Source organism: Camarhynchus parvulus, chromosome 4 (genome assembly GCF_901933205.1).
Source record: "Camarhynchus parvulus chromosome 4, STF_HiC, whole genome shotgun sequence".
Lineage (NCBI taxonomy): Eukaryota > Metazoa > Chordata > Aves > Passeriformes > Thraupidae > Camarhynchus > Camarhynchus parvulus.
The window spans coordinates 53,082,864-53,100,637 of record NC_044574.1 but is presented as its reverse complement, the minus strand read 5'-3'; the positions used below and the strand labels follow the sequence as shown (position 1 = coordinate 53,100,637).

General features: G+C 39.3%; 1 protein-coding gene across 2 annotated transcripts in view; it reads left to right on the top strand.

The window, feature by feature from the left end:
* Positions 1 to 17,774, top strand: part of CCSER1 (coiled-coil serine rich protein 1) — a 608,728-nt gene that overhangs the window by 67,504 nt on the left and 523,450 nt on the right. For both annotated transcript variants that reach the window (XM_030947275.1, XM_030947274.1), the window contains exons 2-3: positions 1,651 to 3,009; positions 6,114 to 6,301. In XM_030947275.1, the coding sequence (XP_030803135.1) occupies positions 1,695 to 3,009; positions 6,114 to 6,301 (1,503 nt within the window). In that variant the 5' untranslated portion in view covers positions 1,651 to 1,694. The remainder of the gene's footprint in view (positions 1 to 1,650; positions 3,010 to 6,113; positions 6,302 to 17,774) is intronic.

Below are 17,774 nucleotides of genomic sequence, written 5' to 3'. Positions count from 1 at the left end.
ACACCTGTCAGTGAAATGGAACAGCTGTCTGTGCTTCAGTTCACTTGTGGATGTAAAGTTTTTCTGGTAATGTTTTTCTATTTTTTTCTCAATTCGATTGGGTTGTCAGTCACAGAACCTGGGCGTTGTCTAGGTCGGGCTTTAGCTTGCCATCAGAGATCACCAATGACTTCTTGCAATTAGTGACTATTCCCAAGCTGTTTTTCTCATCCTGAACTACAAAATTGCTTATTGATTCCTGGTGCTTGTGAATAGTGCAGCTGCTTGGCACTGCATGTTCAGAGTGGAACTGTACATATAAAAAACTGTAACATTAAAAAAATGTTAACAGCAGAAAAGTACAGTTCAATCTCCAGTCAGAAACAGTCTTTGAACTTGTTACCCTTTCTTTCACAGTGATGTAACACATATGTAGTTTTATTAATACTTAAATATTCTGTTTCCATTTATGTATATTTGTGTGTATGTATACACTACTTAAATGTATACATTGCTCACAGGTACTTGCTGAACCACATAACACGTATTAAATTGCTCATTAGGTGAATTACTTTGTTTTTGCACTTGACATACAAACATTGTCTAGACAGCTGACATGGGGTTTGTTTTTATGTGCTGAATGCTAATAGCTCAGGAAGTTACATAGGGGTATAATTCCTACAGCATCATGTTCCTGTGATTATATATTATGTGTTTTTATTGCTGTCTCTCTGTGGTCCTGATTTTCACAGTGGTAGTTAATTATAACGAGAACAAAAAGATGATAGAACTGGTATATATTTCATGAAGATTAATATTCTTCCAGTACATCTACAGTGCTGATCAAAATAAGTTTTACATTAATATTTATAAAAAAGGGCCAAGTGCCTGTGCATGGAAGCACTTCTCCCTAATTTCAAAAACCATGAAAAATTAGCTAATTATAAGCAAATAGGCTGTGAGAGAATTTCAGAGAAGTGTTCAAAAGAAACATGACAGTTAAAATCTAGAAACATGATCCCATATTTTGACAGTCAATTCCTTGAACTTACAGTTCTTTAGGAAGAATTTTTGGTGTTGCATATTGTGGCTGGACTGCAATGCCATCATTTTCTGTACTGCAAAATGTTACAGCCTTTAACAGAAGCACATAAAGTAATTGAAATCCAACTGGAAGTTCTGTGAAGATTGAAAAATCGAAATCCTCTTCTTTCATGCAAAAATCTGAGTATTTAGAAATTCAAAATAATTACTTGTTCCACTCATGATCATGAAAAATCAACTATCTTCTAAGAATGCTTACACTTTATAAGACTTTAAAAACAAGGACGTTTGGATGATATGTTTATATATCTCTTGGCATTTAGATTTTATACCATTACCTTTTGCAACAGTATAAAATACTGTTGTACAGTATTGTATATAAAATTGTATTGTATATAAAATTGTATCTTTTGTCAGTAGAATGTTTTAAGTGACATGTTTGCTCAGTTTTCAGTACTGGCTATTGAACATGACTTTGAAATGCTAGAAGTCTTCGGTAATGTGCATGCAACAAATTGATGTTGACATCTCATGTATTTAGGCTGACTGACAAATCTGTTTGAGTGGTCTTTGAGACTGAATAATTTATCTTCTTTCTCCCATCTCTTTGTTTTTCTGTCATCCCAGGTTATTTTATTGGCTGTGAAGAACCACGGACCCTCTGTGCCCTGATGGGGGACTCGGGATCCAGACGATCGACTCTTGTATCTCGGTTGCCAATATTCAGGAGAAGTGTTAGCCGGAGACACGACTCCCTTCCTTCCTCGCCTTCTTCTGCCAATGCCATTGGTGTCCACACCTCCTCCCCATCCAGCACCAACTCCAGCTCAGGGAGCACAGGAAAGCGCCGGAGCATTTTCCGCACTCCTTCCATTAGCTTCCATAACAAGAAAGGGAGTGAGCAGAAGCCTGACTCAGCGAGTCAGAATGTTAACGTCTCAAATGGTGCCCAGTCCTCTCTTAGCACTTTTCACAAACTCAGCTTAGACGAGCACATAAAAAGCAGAGGAAGGCATTCAGTTGGCTTTGGCAGCTCACGTAACAAGAAGATAACAAGGTCTTTGACAGACGATTTTGAAAAGGGAAAGGAGCCCTCAGCTAATAAGAATGTTTTTATCAATTGCATAAGCTCTGGGAAGAATGAGGGTGATGATTCGGGCTTTGCAGAAGAGCGAAGCCGATACTCTGTCAAACAGTCCACACGAAAACTTCTCACTAAGTCTTTTTCATCACACTACAGATTTTCCAAACCAGTTCCGGAGAGTCAATCAGTTTCCTCTGTGCAGCAGCCCAGGTGCTTGCTGGAAGTTAAATCCTACGTGGAGAGTGAGCCTGTGATGGCCAGGTCGTCTCCTCCGTGCTCGGCTGAGACGACGGAGTGCATGGGCAGCTCCCTGCAGTCCCCGCTGCTCTCGGCTGACCTCACGGCTGCCCAGACCCCCTCGGACTTCATCGCTCTCACTGAGGACTCTGTTTCAGAGGCTGATGCCCTGCTCAGCAGTGGGCCTGGGGCACTGCTCGCAGAGGATTTTGGCCACGATGTCTCTACCTCTCAGGTCTTCTTTAATCCTGCTGCTGCTCCTGTGAGGGAGAGAGAGAGTGTGCAAAGTGCTGGCCATTCTGTTGGTGTATCTCCTGTGAGTCATGCAAGCTCGTGCAGTGTGGAGTCCAGTACCTTATTCAAAACCTCAGTTGCTAATCAAACAAAAGTACTGTTGCAAGCCAATGGACTGCATATTAATGATGCCAGGCACATAGAAAAAATTAACTCAGAAAATGCACATTTAGAAACCTTGATGTTAGAGCGTAGTGAAGAACCAGTGACGCGCTCTCCAAAGGCACAGGGGTTGAGTGGCAGCAGAGATGAAAGCACTCCATCCAAGCACATGAAAAACACAATTCCTGTAGTGGAGTCAGACTCTGTTCCATGTTCTGAACCTCAATCCTTTATAACACAACAGGGTTATGAACCAAACCATTCTAAAGGTATGTTTCATGGTCTTTTCCTTTTTGAGTTTGGTGGGTTTTGGGTGGGCTGGCCTCATTTCTTCTATAATGACTGTTTTGTCATAGAATGTTTTTTAGAGAACTATGAAGTTCAGAAAGTAGAAATTGTGTCCTCCTCCAGACCTGTAGGAATTAAAGGAAAAGTCTGTGGTTTTTTTGAGTTTGTGTTTTAAAGTTTGCAAAAACCCATCAGCATTGTTGATTAATAGATAATAGCTTTGCTTAATAGAAAATGAATTAAGAATGCAGCTTGTGTTGGAGCTTGAAGCTAGGATTCTGGGATTGAGACCGGGCTATTTTGGACTTCAGCCATGGGATTGCATAATTTGGGATGGGAATGTCACCAGAGACTACCATGTTCTTGTAGTCTGATTATGGGAAATAATGCAGTTTATTTTATATTGATCTGGGTTTAGAAATTTATAGTCTTGCTTTCTCTATTCAACTGATGTTATAGAGTAGCTCAAAGTGGATATTTTGTCAAAGTATGAAATATCCTATTTGTGCTTCCATCTGAAATAAGTGTTCAAATTCTCATTTTGTTATCTATGAAACTGAGGGAGTTAATATTACCATTTAAATTTCACACTGGGTCTTTAGTTTATGAAGAGTAATTTGGAAATACTAACAAGATTAAGTGGCAAGACTGTGCCTAGAAATCCCAATCTATAGAGATACAGATAAGTAAGGCACCAGGCCCTTGAGTGAAGGACGCCTGTCAGAAGACATTTATCACTGACAGTTGATTTTCTCGAGCCAGCTTAATGACTGGTGCTTTCTTGCTTAATCCTGAGGCTGTATGTGGTGGTCCAAAATTTGAGAGTTAACAAGACAGCATTTGTAGTGATTGTATTAGAAGATAAATGATGGTAAGTATAAACTCATATAAATTCACACCCATCATTTTGCTTGGATATTTATCTAGGCATGTGGATTATAAGCAATCAAAAGCAATCTTGCTTTTTGAATTATTAGTCGCTGCTAGGCTTGGTTGGATATCTTGTACATAAATGGCAATAGAAAGTCAAATTAATCCACTGAATTAGCTTTCACCAGAGGGCTCCTCTTTCACTCAGAACCTCAGTCACTTTGGGGAAAAAAAATATTCCCATTTATCTATATTACTGGTCCTGAACACTCAGTTTGTCTTCCTTGCCACATTGTCGCATCTGTAAATAGCTCTTATTTCAGAATCTGTCTTGCAAGAGTGTACTGCAGAGCACTAAGTGAGCAGTTTGGAGGGATGTTTATAAATACCCCCTGCATTTCAAACTCATGCATTGGCAATTTGATATTTAGTCTGTATTTCACTAAAGCAGCTTAAGGGAGTTGAAATTGTGATACAGATGTTTTTGTAAATTGGATTCATGTTCACAGAAACACTAGAGCTAGTACTGCACTATATAAAAGTTGTTGATTAATTGTTCTGTTTTTTAGTACTGTTCAAAATACTTTTTTTTCTGGTGTTGTGTAGAATGTATTTCAAATTAGCAATTCCCAGGTGTATGAAGGAGCCAGTGAAAATAAGACAAAGTCCTGCCATATGAAATGAGTCAAATACAGAAAAAGCTTACATGGCAATCAGTAAGATATGGTTATAAGTACTTATGCCTGTTGCAAACAGACTGGTTTGAACATTTGGTTTTTGAAAACAGTATTTAAATCTAGATGTGAATACAAAATACTTCTATGCATTTTCTTGGGTAATAGATATTTTCTCTTCTGTACCTGGTCTCATAGCTGATATCATTATAGATACCACTGTGAATGTGAAATGAGTCAAATACAGAAAAAGCTTACATGGCAATCAGTAAGATATGGTTATAAGTACTTATACCTGTTACAAACAGACTGGTTTGAACATTTGGTTTTCTAAAACAGTATTTAAATCTAGATGTGAATACAAAATACTTCTATGCGTTTTCTTTGGTAATAGATATTTTCTCTTCTGTACCTGGTCTCATAGCTGATATCATTATAGATACCACTGTGAATGTGACATTAATGTATGAGCAGGTTTGATGTGCCATGTATTTCTTAGCATACCTTTATGTGTTTTTATATGATACGGATTTTTTTGAGAACCTTTAGAGAAATGTCTCTCTTTTTGCAAAATGCAAAAGAAGGTAAGATTTTCTGTATGTGTGACATTTATTAGGCCACTACTCTTTTATCTGTCCCCATCTCTAAATTTTCCCTAATGTATCAAAGTGTATTTTTTCTCCTCTTTTCTGATGTGTTATTGTTTTAACTGGACTGGGACTTTGCCTACTGACTGCAGGCTGATGGAAGGTGCAGGTGTAAGGCTAAACTAGGAATGCTGAACAGAAATGGAAACCTGTCTTATGTGCATCCCTGTCTTATGCAGGGGTAATGAAGTTGTCACCTGGCCCTTCAAGACTGGACTTACTTGCCTTTGGGCCTAGGGTAAGGCAGGTTGGGTTTTGGCACCACTGGACAAGTGATAGTTTCTCTGGTAGATTTTATTTTCAGCAATTTGGAAGTATCCTATGATGAAGGGAGAAAGAAAAGGATGGAACAAAGAGTCTTTCTGGACTCTATGAGGTGCCCTGGACTGGGCTGTGGTGTGCTGAGCATGCCTGTCATTGGGGCTGACCACTGAACCGGGGCCCAGGTGACACCTTTATCTAGGTAAGCATGGTCTGCTTTCCACAGAACATTTCTCATGCGATTTCAGTGTAATTGTTTCAAGCAAAGCAGTGTTCTGATGAAGAAAATTGTTGTCGTCTTATTGTGAAAGTTCTCATACCTTCTCGGTGATTTCTCATGGGCAGCTTTTCACAGCACTGATTCCATCTCTCTTCACAGCAAAACCAACAAACTCCATGTCTCCTCACCCAGCTAACCCACTCTTTTGTAGCACTTGTCTTCTCATTGGACACAGCTGTGGCCTATTAAGGGTAGGCCTGTTCCTAATCCTTGGTGATTAGTACAGCTGCAGCTCCTCAGGTGTGAGACTACCTTCCGCACTAGCTTTATTTTCTTACATCCTATCCCACCACAGAAAATACTTGTAGAGAGCAGTTCCCTGTAACAATTGCTGATTGCTTCTCTCTTTGTAGTTGATATTGCCAACAGCCTCAGTCCATACCGGGAGGGCAGATTTGTTGAGAAACGCCTGAGGTCCTCTTCAGAAGGCACCGCTGGGGGCAGCCGGCTGATCATAAAACCAAAGGATGGAAATGCAGAAGAGCTTAACAGCCTAAGGAAGCAGAGAGCAAGCTCGTCCTCTTCCAAAATGAACAGCATGGTGAGTTTTATTCCCACATCCATAAGTTTGTATTTTTCTCTGATTGGCGTAGCTGTAGTGAGAAGCAGTGACTTTCCAAAATGAACAGCATGGTGAGTTTTATTCTCACATCCATAAGTTTGTGTTTTTCTCTGATTGGTGTAGCTGTAGTGAGAAGCAGTGACTTCACAAATAATAGTAATAAAGAGGGCAGTAGCTGTCTCAGGCTTCCAAAATGTGATCCAGGCTCAACTTCAGATATTAAAAGTATTTTTTTGCTGGGTGTTGTGCTGTGAAAAGGTTTGTGTACTTTGTGGGAAGAGTTTCTTGTTGATGTCTGTTAGTGATTTGCTTGTGTTTGGAGCTTTTTGTGTATCTCTGTTTTTGCAGGAAGTTTGCATGCAAATATCAGTGAATAACATGTAATTTTTCAAAGCCAGAAGGAACATGATGATATTTAAAGATGCTGTTTCACATAGGTATACAAAGCATTATGCAGGTGGAGTTCATGCCCTAAAATACTGGTTATCCTTGCTCAGGCCTATGAACCTTTTTGGGGTTGTTAGACCCAAGCTGTTAAGCAGATGTGTGTTTATTTAAATACTAGTTTGTGCTGATGCTATTGCACTTCCTTCTGTTTAGCTCCATATTAATGATGGAAATGGGAAGGTGTGACAATCCAGGAACAGCAGGAAGTAGGAAAAGTGTGGATGGGATTAGGTGGTAATCTGACCCCTTCTTTGTGTTTTGTTTATGAAATTGATGAGTTTTTTTTCCCCCACTGCTATTAGCAAGTTTGTCTCCATATCGACATGATTTGCTTATGCTTGTTGGTATTACAGTCATAATAGGACATCTAAAAGGACATCTAAAACAAGATGAGAGAGCATGCTCATGAGGGAAGGTAAAATTATTCCTACTTTTCCCCCAATACATATGGATATTACCTTCCCATCTTAAGAAAATAGAGCTTTTTTAGTAAAAAGTGAGGTTTAGGAAGTAAATCAAAACCGTCTCCTCCCCACAAAGAGCCCAAAAACAAAAGAAAAAAATTGCCTTTTCTGGAAGAAAAAAAAATTTTTTTGAATGGTCATAGTAATACATATTTGAACAGGAAAAATGCCTCTTCAAAATACTTGTCACAATCAATTTGTGTTTAACACCACAGTAGCAGATGGCTACCAATGAGTGATGCTAATGAAGAATAAATACTAGGTAAAGAATCGGTGTTACACAATACACAAAGTATTATAAAAAGCCTTATCTTTCTTAGGTGGCTAGAGCAACATGAGTCCCATGGCTGGCTGTATTCATGTTTTTCAGTTCTGGAGAAAAATGAACCACAGACATTTAAGGGATGGCAAATCCTTGGGGGAGAGCAGAGGCCCCTGTGGCAAGGGCAGCATTGCTGTGCAGTTCTGCTCTGAGGCACTGAGCGAGCGGCTGTGGCTGTGGCTGCCGATTTTCTGGCATCACCCAGATGTCTTGTGAAGCTGAAGCAGCTGTGTACTTGTATCTTTGCCCTTGTTTGTCTTCTTTTTCTTGTTGGCAGGCAGTGTGAGCTGCTTCTGCTGAGGGACTGGGAGTGAGGAGCAGAAAGTCTCCCTGAAGGGGTGCGAGATTTTTCACAGGAGACAGGAAGTAAAAAAACCCAGCATCTGATAAATTCTTCTTTATCCTAAACATCTTGGTCAGCAGAGTATTCTTGCATAATTGCCAGTTAATTGTTTCGAAGATGAAAGGTAAAGGTTTGGATAGACTGACCTCCTAATTACTAGGAATATGTGTCAAACCTACAAACAAGACCACTGCTTCCCCTAAGAGTGGCCTTAACTAACTTGTGAGGTGCTGAAAGTAATTTATATTCCGGCTAAGACCAGTGCTGTTTGCAAATGAAATTTAGGGAACAAAAAAAATCTTTCAAAATAACTCTGCAAGCGTGCCTATTTCATGGTATTGTAAATAACGATGTGAAAGAAATGCTTGAGATGGATTGAATTGCCAGTTGTGTGTTTACAGAGCTGCTGTTCTTGCAGTGGCTGATTCCTGCTACAAGAGGGCACCGTTTCACCAGAAATGGTTTTGGATAGTGATCACTGCAATTCAGGATGTGTCTTTGAGCAGTTTCATGTTGTTAGTCTGTGCAGTATAATAGACCCTTTCCAAATGAGAAGTACTGATAGTGATGCAATTTAAAGAGATGGATATTGCTCTATAGACTCTGGTCATTCTAATGCTTTAACAATGAACTCATGAGTTAAAAATTTAAATCTTTTGATATAACATACAGACTAGTTAACTATGCTTCAGAAGGTTGGTAGAAATTATACTTTGCCTGCTGTTTATACCTAGGTGGTTCTTCTTTTCCAATGTGTAAGAGAGACAAAAGGAAAGAAAAATGTAAATTAGTACAGGCAAAAGACCTGAATGGTCTGAAATATGCAGTCCTGCAAGACCAATGGAAAGAATGTCAACCTGGATATTTGGTACAATGAAAATTAAATATACCACATTAAGAAAAATAAGATCACACCACCAAATCACTCTAAGCAAGTTCTTTAAGAGGCTTAGGAGGCAGAACAGCAGGGAAAACAAAAGCTTCATATGTAACAGAACTTGGAACTAGGAGAAAGTGAGATGTGTGTGAGCAACAGAACTATCTGTCACTTGTCATAGTAGTGGCTAATATGGAAAGGTGAGTATCTTGAATATCACATTTATCAGTACAGAGATAAAATATTAAATTTTTTAATGTATTACAGAGATTTTTAAATGCTAGCAAATTAAAGTCGTTAAAACTGGATAGTTGTGAGGGATGATATGAATGGTAGTTACTGTGAATTACTTCAAATTCAAAGAAAAACTTGAGAGAATGGTGGGAGCACCTAGATCACACTGCCCAACTTCAAGGCATGAGCTACACTGTGCTGTATGCATACATGTGTTTTCACTCTGCATGTGTGCAGTGGATTACATTTGACCCTTGCAAATCTGCCCTTCTGCCTCTCTGCTGCTCTTTACAAGGAAAACAGTTATTTGTCTTTACATTTGCTCCCTTTCCCATGCCTGTCTATCAGCATATGTACTATTTAACTAAAAACCCCTTATTTCTCAACTTGTCTCAGTGGGTGAACACTGCAGGACTGTGTTTCTCTGGACACTCTTCAGCACAGTTTTCAGTTTCTCGTACTTGCATCTTCTCTAAATGTTGCCTGTTTTTTGCTTCTTAAATTCAGCTTCAACTTTTCACCTTTGCAGGTAAAAATGTTTGTGCTTGCCTTCAGTGCTGCATCATCAGCTTCCTTTGCCTGGAGCAAAGCAGCCTTGCCGACTTGTGCCAGCCCAATTAGAGCAGCACAACTTATTTTTCTGCATTGTTGCTTTGGCTGTGCCATTTCTTTCTTTGCATCTTTGCTGTGGTTCCTATATATTAGGTATAAAACCAAGGACCTTTGAGGCCTAAGGACATCCCTGCCTTTTCCCCCCGAGCTTTAACAGTGGCCCCGTTGCCAGGCTGTCGAACAATTGTATTCTTGTTTTCTCCCATGCTGCCTATCATGCACTTGGGTAGCTGCAGATACCTCAAAATTTGCTTCTTTTCCTTTCTAAATTTTCAGTTTAATTTTTTGCTTTGCATAAAGACAATTTTTCAAGATCCATGCTGGTACTATATTACTAAGGTTTTTACTGAGCTTTTTTTGCTTATCCATCCATTGCTGATGCTGAGCCAAAATCCCCCTTTTCTCACGCTTGTCCCATTCTTGTTAAGTGGGGATGCTCCAAGTACTGAGAATCTCAGTAAATGTACCTACAACATAAATTAGGACCAGTGAATGCAAAACCCAGTGTCACAATACAGGGCAGTACTTCATGGGCAGGAATTCAATTTGATAATGGAATTAGTTGAGTATGTTAGTTAAACATTAAATTGAAAAAAAAATAATTTACTAATTTAGTGTAGAGGGAGCCATCTGACATTTTGGGAATATAGAATAAAGGTAAGTGATTGACACAGAAATATGGTTGCAAAAGAGAGATTAACTGCAAGTATTTGAGACTCCTAGTGTGTCTGGAGGGAGCAGAAAGCCAAAGCAGAGGTCGCTAATAAAAGTATGTTATGGCCAGAACATCTGTGGTAATTATCTATTTAGCAGCTGCAGTCTAAATTAGGCTGGTGTCCTGGATGTTGTGTGTGGGTAACTCCACCTCAGTTGTGTTACCCAAGTGATTTGGGGTGGCTTAGTAGTTAATAGTCAGGCTTCTAGTATACTTCAGAAATGGTACTTAGAGTGATGTAGCTGTTTTCCAAACCACTGTATTCAAATCTCTTCCTGTATTTGGTATTGTACCTTATTAGGCCATACCCAAATCTGTAGCTCATGAAAGTGTGCTTATTGATTCTCACAGATAACTTTATTTTTAATGCTACCTGAGCACTCTTATTTATTATCAAGCATGCCAGTTTTAATCCAGTTGCTGCATCGAGACAGAAACAGCAGGGTGCTGTGCCCCCATGGACTTCAGTGAATGTACGTGAATAAGGGCTAAGATGTTTTTCATATTCCCCTTGCTTCTGCTGAGTTGTATGATATTTTGCTGATGTGTGATTAAGCAGAGTATGAATCAGACTAGTTTGGTTGCTAGTCTAGAGAGAATTGAAGTAACTTTCATATTTGTTTGAGGTTACTTTAACCTTGACCTTCTGGAAGCTGTGGTTTTTATGCAGTGTGTGGCTAATGTATGAGGTGGAAGCTGCAATTGAAAGTACTTGACTTGAATGAGTTCCAGAGTGACCAATTAGTAGATTTGAAAGTGAAGTTGAATGTGGCTGTTTTTTGTGACCCATAAATGTGACCTTTAAAGGCCTGAGAAAACCTTGTGGGGTACACTCCCTTCTACAGACTGGCATTAATTATTAATGTCTTAGCAGCCTGCCCTGGAAAGGCAGTGAATGAAATGTTAGAGGGAGGATCTGAGTGCTCAGGGCTTCAGTTGAGGTTGAAAAAAATCCTCAAACAAAACAGCCTTTTTCAGATATGCCAAGGCTGTTAGAAAAATGTGAACTAGGTAAGCAAGATGCACACAATTCTTTATTGTCTTCTGCACAACCTTCTTTACAACTACCAATGTTATGTGTGCTCAGAATAGCTACAACCTGCTTTTAACTTGCTTATAAGGGTGTATTATCTCTGGTATCTGTGGTGTTCATGAAAGCTTTGTCATAATGAAAATAGATGTGCTATTCTTTTTCTGTCACTGAATTATGGTATTTCTGCTTAATTCAAATTCATCTCTGCTATGCTGGGCTTCTCGAGGGGGAATATTTAGGAACATCAATTGTTACTGAGCTGTTCAAGCAAACCCTGTAAGGCAGTGGTTCACCCATCATGAGAAGAGGACTTGACAGCATTAATTTATAACTAGATTGATACTAAAGTAACAAAATTTTCCCTTTTTGCAGTGAATGTGGCATATTGCTCCTTTCTGAAAAGAAACTGTGGAAGCCACTTAAAGTGAGAACTGTCAGGACTACTTTGGTTGAACAGTGCTATCCAGATAGAAGTAAACTGCTGACAATAGGTGCTTAGTAATTTGAGCCTTATATTTCTAATTTAGTGTGGAGAAAATGCCTTTCACATACTAATAGGATAAAAAAATGGAAGATAGGGATTTAAGCATTTTGACTGTGATTTTTAGGTCAACTGAACTAGAAGCTTTTTGGGTAACTACCCTGTGGGAAATTAATGTCTGTAGCGTAATGTGTGTTTCTTAACAAATGAAGGGCTTGTGAAAATCAGATTGCAGTTGTTAAACACTTGGAATTAATTCTTGAGATCAAGTAACTAACAGAAATTAATTTAGATGTGACTTAATGCTTATGCTGTGATGTTCTGTGCTCTTCTTTAAGGACGTAATCATGGCCCAGAAAAGGGTAAACTGTTAATCTAACATTGGAGTCATTATTTAAATTGAATTGAGTTATATTTATACAGGTAGAAGGTAGAGCTATTAGCAATTTTAAATCCCAGAATCATCATGGCAGTGGGGGGGGAGGCATTTGGTGTGTAGCAAAAATAGAACAAAATTAGTTCTTTCTGTGGTTATATGGGTTAACCGCAGTGGGTGAACTGCACCCCTCAGCCACTGGCTTACTCCCTCTGGCAGCATGAGGAAAAGTGGAAGGGTAAAAGTGTGAAAACTTGCAGGCTGAGGTAAGGGCAGTTTAACAGGGAAGGCAAAAGCTGCACACACAAAGGAGTTCATTCAGTGGTTCCCAGGGGTGGACAGGTGTCCATCCATCCATCACAAGGCTCTGTCACACCTTGTGGCTACTTGAGAGGATAAATGCCATGAGTGCAAACATTCCCCCTTCCTTCTTCCTTCCCAGCTGGAACTGCTGAGCCCAGCATCATATGGCTGGATCCCTTTAGTCGGGTGGGGTCAGCTGTACCAACTATGCCCCCTCCAAATTCTAGTGCACTCCCAGCCTCTTCAGTGGCAGGGCAGTGTGAGGAGCAGAAAAAGCCTTGACAACTGTGCAAGCCCTGCTCAGCAATAGCTGAATCACATCTTGCTGTGTTGGTAATGCTGATTTGGTCATAAATCCACAACATAGCACCATAAGAGCAAGTGGATATGAAAAAATGTAACTCTTTCCCATCCAAACCCAATACAAATTGGGCATCTGATATTTTTTCTGAAGACTTGGAGGAGTACTTACTCTAAGTGTTGTTTGAACTAATTTACAGGACACTGAACTTCTTAAACTATAGGTAGGTGTCCCCTGTAATGCATTGTGTTTAGTTTTCTGTTTTAATATTTTTCAGAAAAAACATAGCTATTTATTGAGACTCAAAATAGAAACTACGGACAGTTGATGGATTTTTCTAACAAGACACACTTCTGTGCTAGTCTTACTACATCCCCAAATATTTTTGCCAGTTAATGTAAGAGGTAGCTTGTTCTGAAGCTGCTCATCATTTGGAGTTTATATTATCTTTATGGATTTCTTTTTCCAAAGGGAAAGATTTTTTTCTGCATAGAAGTATCTGATAATATGTTAAAATACACTGTAGTCATAAATATTGTTTAAATAGATAGATATGTTTGTCAAGCAAAATCAACTTGGCTATTTTTCTATTTTATGATGACTTTTACATTTTACTTTATGGTTCATTACCATATTTTCCATGTTCTGAATACAGGTGAGTGCTGCAGCAAGATTGTTGTGCAATCTTCTTGAAGTAAACCACTCAGTCTGTTTGTGCATGTGGACTACTAAAATCTTTGTCACCACCTATAGTGCCACCACCAAAGCAGTAACTCATTTGTGGTGAAGATACCTTCTGCTCAGTGCCTGTCATGCTGTGGACCTGTGAGAGAGGTCAGGGATTTACCAAGGATGAAATAATCCTGTGAAAAATCTCATGAATGCTCCCTGCCAGCTCTCACAGTATGTTAATCAGTATTAGGAGAGAAACAATTCTGATGCATGAAGGCGCCTTCGGGCATGATCTGGTCCAACACCTCTGCTCAAATGGGTGTCAGGGATGGAATCCCTGCACCCAGGGATGTGTGCAGCTGGATTTGGTGTCTCTGAGGGTGGGGACTACAGAGCCTCACTTGGCAGCCTGTCCAGGCGTTTATCCAGATTTATGGTTTAAACAAAGAACAAAACTTTTGTTGGGTTTCTTGTATTTCACTTGCACTTCTCTATTCCCTGGGCAGCGCGAAGAGGAGTCTGACTCTGTCTTTATGACACCCGTGACCACCCTTGTGTGTCAGATACTCAAAGGCCTTTGATACTGGGAAGAGATGAGTCCAGTATTGAAGGATAGGGAGCCAAAGAGAATTCTGAACAGAGCTCTCTTGACACTCCCATTGTGCTCCCAACTTGTTTGCTATGCCTGTGGGCTCTGCCCAGTCATTCTACTTGGAACTATGCTGTGTTGAGCAGAAATTGTAAAGTCACAGGAACTGGGATCATCCTCATGATGATCTGTGTATATGCACAGTCTCTTGTATTTCCCCATCCTACTTCATGGAGCAGGTGTGCCAGAGAAGGGAGGTGGTTTACAGGGAGTTCCTGTGATACCCAGTGATGGTGGGTGGGAAGTAGAAGTGTGAGAGAGGCCATTGGGACTCTTAAGTGTTTAAAGAAAGAATTAGGAGAGATGGAAGAGGCACCTGACATACTTAGCTTGCATACTGGGATCTCTTCCTTGCAGAAGGACAGAGGTCAGGGGAACATGGAAGTTATCATTGGTGGAGACAGGTTAGAGGGTTATCTGAACTAGTGTGGCTGATCTAATGTCTGTGTTTTATTACACTTTATTTTTAAATAAAGGAGGGGCCTTCATGTGGTGAGTAATACTTAAGTAGAAACAGTTTCCTATCCAGTATTGGTAACTTCTGCAGAAAAAGAAGGTAAATTAATTTATATTGATAATGTCTGCTATGCCCTAGAAGATTACAGTCATGTCTCTTATCTTGGGAGATGCCCTTAGCACAGGCAGTATTTTTGCAGCTGTGGTATCTATCTTCTTGGGTTAGCATATGCAAGTAATACATACAATAAGAAAACTGAAATATTTAGAGGACTTTTGTAAGGGAGACAGTTCATGGACAGCTAATTCACTGTACTTGAATTATGATTAGTGAATAGAAATCAGTGTCTTTGATTTATCATCCTGTAGGTCAGATGATTCATCGGTAGTTTGCACTCACTTATTTTTTATGAAAATAAAAACAGAAAATTGCCCTGGCTTTGTTCTTAGAGTGACTAGTTTTGCCCTTGTCCTTTCTTATGCACATAATTTCCTGCTGTGTGGGTCCCTCAAACAGTGTGTGCATAAATGGTTCTGTAGTGCAAGTTCTGGAATGCCTTACTATAAGCTGCCTGTTTGTATTCCTTTGCTCATGTGAGAATAAACTCAGAATAAATACAGTGTTTTTTTCCCCAGGCTACAGCAGTTCAGGGTAGGGTGCTTCTTCCAGGCCTTTGATCCCTTTGATTGATAAAAAGAAGGTAATGGGGTGAGAAATGGAAATTCTGTTGGGTCACTTGTTAGGTCGTTTATATATGCAGTCCTTCTTGTCTTGGCAGCGTGTTGCTGGAGGCATTACTAGATGAACCCTGGCTTAAGGATTTGGCAGGGGCTGGAAAACTAGCAGTGGACCCTGAAGCTTGCCATTTAGAACAGGAGATTTTTCTGGTTTAAAGTCAAGTACATGCTAGCCCATGAAAGGCTCAGGATCGTGCTTTGTGATTTGATACCTGGAAATCAGGTTTGGGAATGTTTGTCTAGGTTCATTCCGCTTTTAATGAAGGAGTAGGCCACAGTATATCATTCAGGAAAGGAATGAAATGCTAAAACACATTTTGTTGCCCCTGAGATAATTTTCTGTATTCATAGCATTCATTGACTAAAACTAATAAAATTAAATGAAATAACATAGACTGGTGAATAACTTAGTATCTATCTTGTAAAATTTTTTTTAACTCGCTGTGTAGATGTTTTCATGAACAAACTGCACACAACCCCCCAAACAGCATAAACTTTCCAAAACTATTACACTTATAATGTGTTTTGTATTTGAACTCTTGATAAAGTAACAAACACTCCATAATTTTGTTCTATGAGAGGCTTTTTGGACTTTGAAGAGTACTAGTGTTGGATAAATGTGTAAGGTTTATATTTGCATTAACAGTCTGGATAGCTGTTATGATTTGGAGCTGATTTGCAATCAGAGGAACTTTGGTACCTGAGAAGTAGTTGTTAGGAATAGGTGGAGCAATTAGTTGCACGACACAAAATGCCTTGTTTGAGACCAAAGAAAACCCGAGGAGGGAAATTAAGATGCTTAGTAACAGCCTGCTTTGGGATCTTGAACATCTGCAACAGCATAGCAAGTTTTAATCAATTGAGAGCTAATAGAAGGTTGTTCACCGAGGTCTGTTTCTGTTGCTTAGACAGGTATCTTGGATAGGAAGAAGGGCTTCAGTTTTTCTTACTTATTTGTTTTTTATTCATGTGTGTTTTAGGTTACTCCTACATACCCACCCTGTTAGGTCTGATGCTGTGGAGCAGGCAGCACTGTAGCAGAATTCATCTCCTAAAAATGACTCCAACAAAATTCTTCACTGAATAACTTTTTTTTTTTTTAGTATATCTAAGGAAATGAGGTTAGTTTTGACTGCTCCAAAAATCAGAAGTCTCTTGTCGTCTTTTTTTGGCATCTTTTAGTTGATAAAAGTAAAACCCAACAGTTTTGACTTAGTCACTCTAACCAAAATGATTAGATTCTAAGTGTTGGGAATATATTTTGAAGAAACTATCCCAAAATAAGCATTGTGAAACTTGTGATATGTGAAGCAACAGGAGTAAACAGTGAGAGGGAGCACTTATCTAAATGAAATTGCCTTTATAAATCTGTAGACTTGGCAGACAGTTATCCTGGAAGACTTTCATCTTTCTAAATTTGCCAGGTTTTGAAATCTGTCTCCTTACTGAAGTGGAGGAAGTGCAGTAGGGAAAATGAGAACCTGATCCAGAAAGCAGCAAGGAGGATAAAGGTCAGGACTTTCTGGAGACTGGGCTGTGTTGCCTTTAGAAAATGGGTGGGGTTATGAAGTGCTGATAAGAAGAGTTAAATGTATGAAAATTGTGATTTAGGATGGGATGGAGTTCACTGCAGGTGCTGTGGAAAAGGAAGAGATGAAGCATTGGGAAGGAAAAAAGTTCAGGAGAAAGTTTTGACTAGGAGATCTGAAAGTTAAGAGGATGGGAAGTAGTTCAGTTAAGGAAGCTGGGAAGATTGGAGAGGCTATCTATACTTTTATAAATTAGGCAGGAATTGAAGGAGAAGCTGGGAACTAACAAGGTCAAGAGCTTACAAAACTGGTTGTCAAGAGAAATTTGTAATCCTTTTGTTACCTGAAGCACTGAAGTTCAGGAGTTAGTTTTATCTTCTGTGATTATTCCCTATAGGGAACGTTGTTCAGAGGAAAATTCAGCAGCCAGTAAAGTAAGCATTGTTGGCACAAACCTGTCAGGCACTTCAGCTGGAAGAGGCAGTAATGCAATTTTCCTGCTGAAAGTGTGGCAGTATGCACTATAGTTTAAGTATTTTCATTAGTCACATTTCAGCAGAGTTTTTCCTCCAGATGAACATAAAATGTTGTCATTTTTGTCTTTAAGGACATAGTGATATGGTGAAAGCAATTTGATCTTGCTATCAAAGCTATATATTTTCTTTTGAAATACTTTGCCTTCTCTTAGCCTGTAGGAAAAAAAAAAGGAAAAGGAATATTTTTGCATCTTTATGAATAAAAATGTATGCCTGTAACTTCTGTTCGTGTTGGCTCGGGTTAAAGTTAAATCACAAAGTTTTTCTGAGATATTTAATTAATATGCCTTGGTCACACCTACACTGTTAAACTAATCATCCCAGTACAGAGTCAGGACAATTTTTTTCCTTGTGTCTGAGAGAA